The sequence below is a fragment of the Python bivittatus genome, unplaced genomic scaffold (genome assembly GCF_059951505.1).
Source record: "Python bivittatus isolate LINGU-HERP-01145 unplaced genomic scaffold, Pbiv_v1 ctg000480_np1212, whole genome shotgun sequence".
NCBI lineage: Eukaryota > Metazoa > Chordata > Lepidosauria > Squamata > Pythonidae > Python > Python bivittatus.
The window spans coordinates 66,981,468-66,991,841 of record NW_028277075.1 but is presented as its reverse complement, the minus strand read 5'-3'; the positions used below and the strand labels follow the sequence as shown (position 1 = coordinate 66,991,841).

At 40.7% G+C, this 10,374-nt stretch overlaps 1 protein-coding gene across 1 annotated transcript in view; it reads right to left on the bottom strand.

Moving 5' to 3' along the window:
* ANO9 (anoctamin 9) overlaps positions 1-10,374 on the bottom strand; it is a 53,270-nt gene continuing 42,896 nt past the window's right edge. Inside the window, exons 21-24 of the mRNA XM_088146136.1 lie at positions 9,265-9,381; positions 8,768-8,861; positions 7,249-7,361; positions 1-694 (exon numbers count right to left, since the gene is read on the bottom strand). Of these exons, the coding sequence (XP_088002262.1) occupies positions 667-694; positions 7,249-7,361; positions 8,768-8,861; positions 9,265-9,381 (352 nt within the window). The 3' untranslated portion in view covers positions 1-666. The remainder of the gene's footprint in view (positions 695-7,248; positions 7,362-8,767; positions 8,862-9,264; positions 9,382-10,374) is intronic.

The window sequence follows — 10,374 nt, the reverse complement described above, 5'->3', positions numbered from 1 at the left end:
AATGAACATTTGCACGATATTCTAATTTTTCGAGTTTCACCTGTATATTAGCTCTCCTAAATTTAAAGAGCAATTTGGAATTATTTGTAAGGAGGGAAAGTTGGCTGTACTACACATTAATGTCTTTGGCTAATGACTCTGTTAGGCAAGCAGTATATTTTACCCTAATCAAGGATCATCAACAAATAAAGAAGAATATAAGCTACTGATATTCTACATGAACTGAGAGACTGTTCAGGGATTACCTATAGTACTGCCTTATTGGCCTGAGTTAATGAGGTATGCAGCTTGTTTGTATAGATGTTAGCATGACAGCAGAGGACACAAATGATTTACTGACTGCAACTTCTTACAGAAGAACATGGAACAACTGAAAATGCTTCTGGCCCTTCTGCAATGCAGTATTACATTGACCAACTCATGTGGTACTGTTTGCTTTGTCATCTGGTGTCGTTTTCCTCACCTGGCCTAATTTCTCCTAAAAATACTGACATTTCAAAGCAATTGTACCACCCAAAAGTATTTCAGTGAAGAGGTATAAAGTCCATGAACAGTGTAAATAATAGACCAAATAGGGCTGCAGATTTCTGCTGGCATCTTCAAAACATATAGCACCATCTTGTTCAGCACTTGTTTCTATTCCTGTGATATATCCACCACATTTTACTATACATCTGTGGAATCGTCCATTGCTCTGAAATATAGAGAAATAGTTTTTATAACTTCAGTTGCATTCAGCAGCCCTTAAATTACATATAATTCTATTAAAAAATTGACTTTCTGAGGCAAGATATTGATTACACTTATATAGGAAATCTTAGGAAACCCTTGTACACCATTCAGATTTTTACAGAAAACTGAGATACAAGGATATTTGAATGACTGTGAGTATGGCATGGAAGTTGGAACTTCAAAATATTTTTAAAAGTGTTTGAAATATGGACAGCACCCTACCAGACAGTACACAAGGTTCAACTTCTTTTCCCATGGTCTTCTATGGCTTGGCACCCACCAAGGTACTTACAGGACCACCTTATCCAATTAGAAATGAACTGTCCAATATGCTCTTTCCAGGAAAAAATTATTGATGGCTCTTTTACTTTATGAAAGGTCAGGACATGCTGTCTTTCAGTAATGGCTCCAATTCTGTGGAACAGCCTTCACTTGGAAGCTAGACTAACCTGTACACCATAAGTTTTAATTTAATTATGTGTTATTGTACTTAACTGTAGAGAGACCTTGGAAATTAGGGCACTATATATATATTTAATAAATACACGGCTGCCTCCTATATGTTCCCTATATGGACATGATATAAACCAGTTACACACCAAAATAATAATCTCTCCCCCAGAAGAAAGGCAGGATTATATATGTTTTCTATATGCAGAAGCGGACACAAATCCTGTACAATGCTTAGTTTTCTTACTTTGCTGCTGGAATTGGTCACTCTAGGTTAATAATCAGTCCCGAAAATTCTATTTCCCCATCCCTTCGTGAATGTGTCCATATGACACACTTGTGTATGTATGCATTCATGTATGTATTATGTTTGTTATATATACCTCTTAGAAGCTGTTCCCCATCCCACCTCCACAGATAGTAGGACAACAGCATTATATTAACTGAATTAAGAACTAGTAATTAAAATTAATTGCAATGTTAAATTATGTATTCCAGTTACATAATTCATTGATTCCCATCTGCATATGCCAATTATTTCTTACATAAACAAATTCATGGATTCACACACACACTTCCCTACCTCTATCCAGCACAAACAGAAAACAGAGAGAGAGAGAAAAAACACATGATGGGGATGAGAGAAGAAAAGGGGGGGAAAAGTTGAACTCTGGATGGAAATGAGGTAAAAGGAATAGGTAACAAGCCAGGGAAAGGAAGGGGGGAAAATAGAAAAGAGTTAACTGGGCAAACAGACCCTCCCAAGCAACAGCTAATAATTTTGCTAATCTTCAAAGATATCCAGGCTTTGATACTGTGGGGTTGTAATGGTATGTGGGAATAATCTTGGGAGCCGAGACAAAGAGATGCAAGGAGGAGCAAGAGGCTCAGGAGAGACCCTCCCTATTATCAGGCTGTACAGGTGACAGCAACGGAGGGAGAACTGTACTTTCAAACTTGCAAGACTCTGTTAATATAGCCTTACAATAAAGTAGAATTAACTTATCTGGTCATATTTCCTGTCTGGTCTACCTGGGAAGGCTGACAGGGGTCTACAGCCATTTGCCCCTCTAGCAGTTACCTATCTCTTATTCATTCCCACGTATTCAACAGCTCCTGCTATTCTTATCAGAGAACGTAAGACATGTGCACATACATAGTGTCCAATTCAGGGATTAAGATTTACTCCTATCCATAAATACTTTCAGGGCCATTGTCAAAGCTTGGTATAGCTAGGCAACTCCTGAGGCCCATCCTCCTCCTTCCTAGTATGGCTTTTTGCTTTTAAGGAAGCCTTCCCTTTCTCCCTTATGAACAAAAACAGTGAGGTGGAGGAGGCTGGTCAAATTAATAATTAGCTGTGGTAAAGAGACAGACCTGTGATTGCTGATGGTGTTTATGAGATGGAAGGCTTGCTGAGAATGTACTGATTTTATTGAAAACGTTACTGTCTGCTGGTAAGATAAAACACTTGCAGTGTGGCTTCCAGAATAACAATAAATAGACAACAGGATCTATTTAAAAAATAACTAAATCTGCTTTCTCAAAATTGCAAGATATCATCTCCGTTACCAAAATTGGCACTTCTTTGGTTCCACCACAAGCTCAACTCTGTTCAGTTTTGCAAAACAGAACAGACAATCAAAAGCTGAAGTGCACATGCAGGGCTTGGGATCACATGCAGCCCTTGAAAACCTTGGATAAGTCCCTCAGAAGCCTTCCAAATCTATCAGGAACAATATTTTTAAAATGTAAGAATGGTGGAGTTATTTCATAATAACCAGGGTGTAATCATCTTCATTGATTTGCATTCTAATTAAGTCTAAACAAAATGATTAATTTTTGTCCTCCCCCCACCCATTACTTTTTGGAATGTAGCCTCCAAAATGCCATTCAAAAGTCAGGTATAGTTCTCAACCCAGAAAAAATTGTAAACTTCTGATTTAAAAAGCAAGTGATGGTTTTAACCTGACAAGTAGTTGCTCATTTCCTCATGTTATGCAAGCTCAAAAGTATCCATTAATAGCATGAATAGTTAGCGCTCTAGTCCCATTCAATCTTTACAGTCAAAAGAATCCCATCCATAAATGTGCAAGAGAACAACTGATTTGATTCACAGAACAGGAACGAAGATATTTACAGTGGGATTTTCAGGGTTCAAATTATTGAAGTTTATATTGTATTCCCAGGACTGCACCCAAAAGGCATTCAACCATGTGAAAAAGCTCTGCTAGAAATTGAGCAGAGTCAATGATCATAGAGGAGCGAGAGTTCTTCCCAGAGTAAGATTGAAAATGGATTCTGATCTGGATTGGATTCTATTTGAAAATCTAGAGACAGGATTGGCTCCTCAAGGGCTGACTTGGACTTATCAAGGCAATTGGTTCTTTAGTCATTTGCCTCACTTGCCAGTGCCCAGAGAGAGAGGCAGAACACAACTGTAAAAGGAGAGAGTGCACATTCCATCCCCTTCATGGATCACTGCCTTGTCGTGGCGAAGGGGCTTGCGTAACTCAGTGAAGCCATGAGCTATACCGTGCAGGGCCACCCAAGACGGACAGGTCATGACAGAGAGTTCTGACAAACTGTGGTCCACTGGAGAAGGAAATGGCAACCCACTCCAGTATCCTTGCCAAGAAAACCCCATGGACAATGTTAAAAGGCTAAAAGATATGACACCGGAAGATGAGCCCCTCAGGTCGGAAGGTGTCTAATATGCTACTGGGGAAGAGCGGAGGGCAATTCCAAGTAGCTCCAGAAAGAGTGAAGCGGCTGGGCCAAAGCCAAAAGGACGTTCAGCTGTGGATGTATATGGAAGCGAAAAGAAGGTCCGATGCTGTAAAGAACAATATTGTATAGGTACCTGGAATGTAAGATCTATGAACCAAGGCAAGCTGGATGTGGTCAAACATGAGATGACGAGATTGAACATCGACATCTTGGGAATCAGCGAACTGAAATGGACGGGAATGGGTGAATTTAATTCGGGTGACCATTATATCTACTACTGTGGGCAAGAAACCCTTAGAAGAAATGGAGTTGCACTCATAGTCAATAAGAGAGTGGGAAAGGCAGTAATGGGGTACAACCTCAAAAACGACAGAATGATCTCAGTGCGTATCCAAGGCAAACCATTCAATATCACAGTCATCCAAGTCTATGCCCCAACCACTGATGCTGAAGAAGCTGAAGTTGACCGGTTCTATGAAGACCTACAACACCTTCTAGAACTAGCACCAAAAAAAGATGTCCTTTTCATCATAGGGGATTGGAATGCTAAAGTAGGAAGTCAAGGAGTAATCGGAATACAGGCAAGTTTGGCCTTGGAGTACAAAATGAAGCAGGGCAAAGGCTAATAGAGTTCTGTCAAGAGAACAAGCTAGTCATAGCAAACACTCTTTTCCAACAACACAAGAGACGACTCTACACTTGGACATCACCAGATGGTCAATACCGAAACCAGATTGATTATATACTTTGCTGCCAAAGATGGAGAAGCTCTATACAGACAGCAAAAACAAGACCAGGAGCTGACTGTGGCTCAGATCATGAGCTTCTTACTGCAAAATTTAGGCTTAAATTGAAGAATGTAGGGAAAACCACTAGACCACTCAGGTATGACTTAGATCATATTCCTTGTGAGTACACAGTGAAGGTGATGAATAGATTTAGAGGATTAGATTTGGTAGACAGAGTGCCTGAAGAACTATGGACGGAGGTCCATAACATTGTACAGGAGGCAGCAACTAAAACCATCCCAAAGAAAAAGAAATGCAAGAAAGCAAAATGGCTGTCTGATGAGGCTTTACAAATAGCTGTGGAAAGAAGGAATGCGAAAAGCAAGGGTGAAAGGGAAAGATATAAGCAACTGAATGCAGATTTCCAGAGAATAGCAAGGAGAGATAAGAAGGCCTTCTTAAATGAACAATGCAAAGAAATCGAGGAAAACAATAAAATGGGGAAGACTAGAGATCTCTTCAAGAAAATTGGAGATATGAAAGGAACATTTAGTGCAAAGATGGGCATGATAAAGGACAAAAAAGGCAGGGACCTAACAGAAGCAGAAGAGATTAAGAAGAGGTGGCAAGAATACACAGAAGAACTATACAAGAAAGATCTTAATGTCCCTGATGTCCACCCTGGTGTGATCACTGACCTTGAGCCAGACATCCTAGAGAGTGAAGTCAAGTGGGCCTTAGGAAGCATTGCTAACAACAAAGCTAGTGGAGATGACAGTATTCCAGCTGAGTTATTTAAAATACTAAAAGATGATGGTGTTAAAGTGCTGCACTCAATATGCCAGCAAGTTTGGAAAACGCAACAGTGGCCACGGGATTGGAAAAGGTCAGTTTATGTTCCAATTCCAAAGAAGGGCAATGCCAAAGAATGCTCAAACTATCGCACAATTGCACTCATTTCACATGCTAGCAAGGTTATGCTCAAAATCCTACAAGCTAGGCTTCAGCAATACATGAACCGAGAACTATCGGATGTACAAGCTGGGTTTCGAAGAGGCAGAGGAACTAGAGATTAAATCGCCAACATTCGCTGGATCATGGAGAAAGCACGAGAGTCCAGAAAAATATCTACTTCTGCTTCATTGACTATGCAAAAGCCTTTGATTGTGTGGATCACAACAAACTGTGGCAAATTCTTAAAGAGATGGGAGTACCAGACCACCTTACCTGTCTCCTGAGAAATCTGTATGCGGGCCAAGAAGCAACAGTTAGAACCGGTCATGGAACAACCGATTGGTTCAAAATAGGGAAAGGTGTACGACAAGGCTGTATACTGTCACCCTGCTTATTTAACCTATATGCAGAGTACATCATGAGAAATGCCAGGCTGGAAGAATCACAAGCCGGAATTAAGATTGCAGGGAGAATCATCAACAACCTCAGATATGCGGACGATACCACCCTCATGGCAGAAAGTGAAGAAGAACTAAAGAGCCTCTTGATGAGGGTGAAAGAGGAGAGTGCAAAAGCTGGCTTGAAACTCAACATTAAAAAAACTAAGATCATGGCATCTGGACCCATCAATTCCTGGCAAATAGAAGGGGTAGAAATGGAAGCAGTAACAGACTTCATTTATTTGGGCTCCAAGATCACCGCAGACGGAGACTGCAGCCATGAAATTAAAAGACGCTTGCTCCTTGGGAGGAAAGCTATGGCAAGCCTAGATAGCATATTAAAAAGCAGAGACGTCACCTTGCCGACAAAGATCCGCATAGTCAAAGCTATGGTTTTTCCAGTAGTAATGTATGGCTGTGAGAGCTGGACCATAAAGAAGGCTGAGCGCCGAAGAATTGATGCCTTTGAACTGTGGTGCTGGAGAAGACTCTTGAGAGTCCCCTGGACTGCTAGGAGGTCAAACCAGTCAATCTTAAAGGAAATCAACCCTGACTGCTCATTGGAAGGATTGATAATGAAGCTCAAGCTCAGATACTTTGGTCACCTAATGCGAAGAGAGGACTCTTTGGAAAAGACCCCGATGCTGGGAAAGATTGAAGGCAAAAGGAGAAGAGGACGGCAGAGGATGAGATGGTTAGATAGCATCACTGAAGCAATGAGCATGAAACTGAGCAAACTCAGGGAGGCAGTGAAGGACAGGAAGGCCTGGCGCAATATGGTTCATGGGGTCACGAAGAGTCGGACACGACTTAACGACTAAACAACAACAATCACATTCCATGGTTCTATCTGTTCGGTTCAAAAAGCACAGAACGCTAAAGGGTGTCCACAGTTAGTGCACAGCGTCAACATGCAGGGCTCGCAAGAACTCCAAGAGCCAAAGCAGTTGAGTTTACTATGGTATGCTAATCCTGGTCTTTGACAGTTTATTTCTGAAAGGTTCTCAGGGAATAAGCTTTCTTACAATCAAGTATTTGCTGCTCTTATGCATCTTTAGTGAATCAAGAGGTACCAACAGTAGAGCAAAGAAGGAGATGTATACATTTGGAAAATATTAATGTCCCCAATTGTCAACTGGCAGTCTTTGTGTCCATTGCTGGATTTTTGAGAGTTTTGTATATCTTTTATTTTTTGATATTAAATAAACACTTACCTGAGCTTTGCCAACAGCCTGTTACGTTTTTCTTTCAGATGCTGATTTTTAACCCTTCTGGGCACATCAGGTACCAACCATGCTGCAATTAGTTTAATGCAAAGAGCCACATGCTGGAAAAAGATCACAGAATTATCATGATATTGTTCCTTCAGGCTGTTTCATCATCTAGGCAATGTCTAGTAGTAATCAAGCAAACTGCTCTTCTAAACTACTTGGAACACTGACTACTACATCATTACTACATCATGGCAGTTCGGAATTATAGCCCAAATCAAGCTTTTACTACAACTGATTTAAATCTTTCCACTGACAGACCAGTAGCATTATAAATCAACCAGCATACTATATCCTGAAGCAATGGTCAGGATCCTCTTTGTGCCAACTCTGACTTAACGGTTAGTTTATGAAACAAGCCACAGTGGCTTAGTGTGCACATGATGCTAAGCCAAAACCTAAACTTTAGAAATCACACATCAAGCCAAATTAAACCACACATTATGGATTAGCACTAAATGTAAATCCAACTAAGAGAAGGTGATGCCTTCTTAATCTTGGAAAAGGCACTCAAGATGAGAAAGTATTATTTTCCATTGCTAACTGGAAAGGGGGTTTCATTGAGGCTCACATCATAGGACATAGCATAATTTCATCTCTAATGCTAAATAGATCTGGCCTCTTGAGTACCTGGCAGATAACAAGGGATTCCTATCTGCATACAGATTTGGACCTTGGTGGGGGGAGATTGCAGAAGTTTTGACATAAACAGCTTCTTAAAACAGAGTATTTTGACAAGACAGTTTCTCTGGCCAAGCTGCTACATTCCATGTTGATTTGTCTGCTGCAGTATAAAGTCCTGGTTCCTGAGGATAACCTTCTCCTGCTACGGAAATGTTAAAAGGCAGATGTTTGTAGATGGATTTCAATCAATAATCAGTTATGATGGAGCAATCGACTGGATTTGGGTAGGAACTTCAATCACACTTTGCTGGAGGAGACAAATGCTCTCACTGTGATATGTCCTGCTGAGCTAACCAAGCATCCAGTAAAGCTATAGACCATTAAGGCAGTGTGCTGGCTCTGGACGTTCACATTGGAAGCCACATGTCAACAACGGGTAAGACCACAATCCAAGTCTGCTGCTTGGATGCAGATGCTGACCCTTTTTCCCCACAACTCACCCGACCCTCGTTTGCTCTCTGTCACACTCCATTCTTACTCTTACACATATTCCATTCTACTTCTCTTTCACACACATGGAAAGACAGCACAATGCCTGTGAAGGAAGGGACACTTTTTCACATAATGAAATGTGGTAAGGCTTGAGGAGAGGCCAGGGGGCCAGACAGGAAAGCCCTACAGACACAGGTTGCCTTTCTTAGAAGGTTTTGTACATCTGTCTTCAACAGTATTCTTCAGTGGTTATTTGTGCTCACAGATGATTTCACCTAAAACTAACTCTGTAGGCTTTGCTGCCTGCATAAAAATATCTCCATGTTTTTGCAACTCAAACACTTACTTCAAATACAAATAGAAAGGCAACACGTGCAGCAAAAATATTCCAAAACTCAATAGAATAACTGTAGTCATCACTGTTCCTGTAGTCTGGATACCTGGAGAAAGTGGAAAGAAACAGATAAACTTCGCAATTTATTCTGCCCCCCTCCCCCAAGCTGCCTTCACATACTTTTTTCTCTGCTTTAAAATGGCCATTTTTGCTTCAGTAGGTAAAACAAATGCTCTTAGAATGCCAGTGTAAAGTTTGCTTTAATATTATTTTAATGTAATGTGTTGTTTAACTTCTAAAGAGCTTTGAGCATAGTCAGGCAAAGCAGAAGTAGCATAAAATAAATCCTGCTGTGTATATGTATAAAACGTGTTTCTGTAAAAACCAGTTCTGCCATTAGAGTACTGAACACAAAGGAGACATATATCCAAAAACATTATTTGGCCTGGTTGTGTAGTTTCTGTTTTGAAGCCGAGGGCATAGGAACATTGATAGGCATTAGCCAATACCTGCAGTGGGTTATCACATTCCCCACTGGGTCCTTAAGGTCCACCAGAGTCACAGTATTCTCAAAGTGCTGGATGTTGAACACTGAAAGGCTGTGGTTGATATAACCTGTCAAACAGCTACAGAAGGAGAACAAAGCAACAATCAGTTTTACAGGTTGTAATACTTAAATTTGGACCAGAATAGATTTGTATTTATTTATTTCTACCCCCTTCTGTTCATTCTAACATTCAAGGTAACTTAACGACAATCAAAAATACAAAGTCACAAAATAAGTTTAATACAATTAAAATCAGAACTCATCATTTAAATAATAAAAGCTTGGTGAGCCACACAGGGCAAGACCCTTTCCACATAGCTGATAGGGTGAGCTTTTGGCAGCAGGAAATCTTCCATATAGATCTCTCCCACTGATCTATATGGCTGGTCAGTATAGGCTTATGGTGGGACAGACAGTCCTGCAGGTTTTAAACCTTCAAAGTTCAACAGTAGTACCCTAAATTATGTCCTGTAGGCAACTGGAAGCTAGTGCAGATCTTTCAGTACATGCATCATATGATCTCTGCACTTTGTACCAATCAGCAGCCTACCTGCTGCATTTTGTTCTAATTGCAATTTTCAATCACTTTGCAAGGGTAGCGCCATGTAGAGTAACTGTAGCAGCTGAGACAGTTTGTAACCAAGACATGGCTCAGGAAGGGTCACAACTGATACTCTAGCTCTAATTGCGCAAACCTAATACTTGCCACAGCTGCCACCTGCATATCCAGTTGAGGATTGTGAGCATTCCCAGGGCTGCAAACCTGCTGTTCTGGGGACTGCAATCTCATCCAGAAGAAGTTTCACTAATACCAGAATCCAACTTTTTCCTTACCAGTAGCACTTCTTGACCGGATCTGAATTCAGCTTGTTGTCCATCATCCAGCCCATTAATACATTTAGGCAATGTACTGATTGCCTCCTTGTTGTTAGAAGGGAAGGAGCAATAGAGCTTGGTGTCATTGGTGTACTGATGGCATCTCACTCCAAAGCTCTAATGGGCTCCCCCAGCAGTTTTATGTTGATATTACATAAAACAGGAGATAACATAGAACTCTGGAGGAAACTATAAG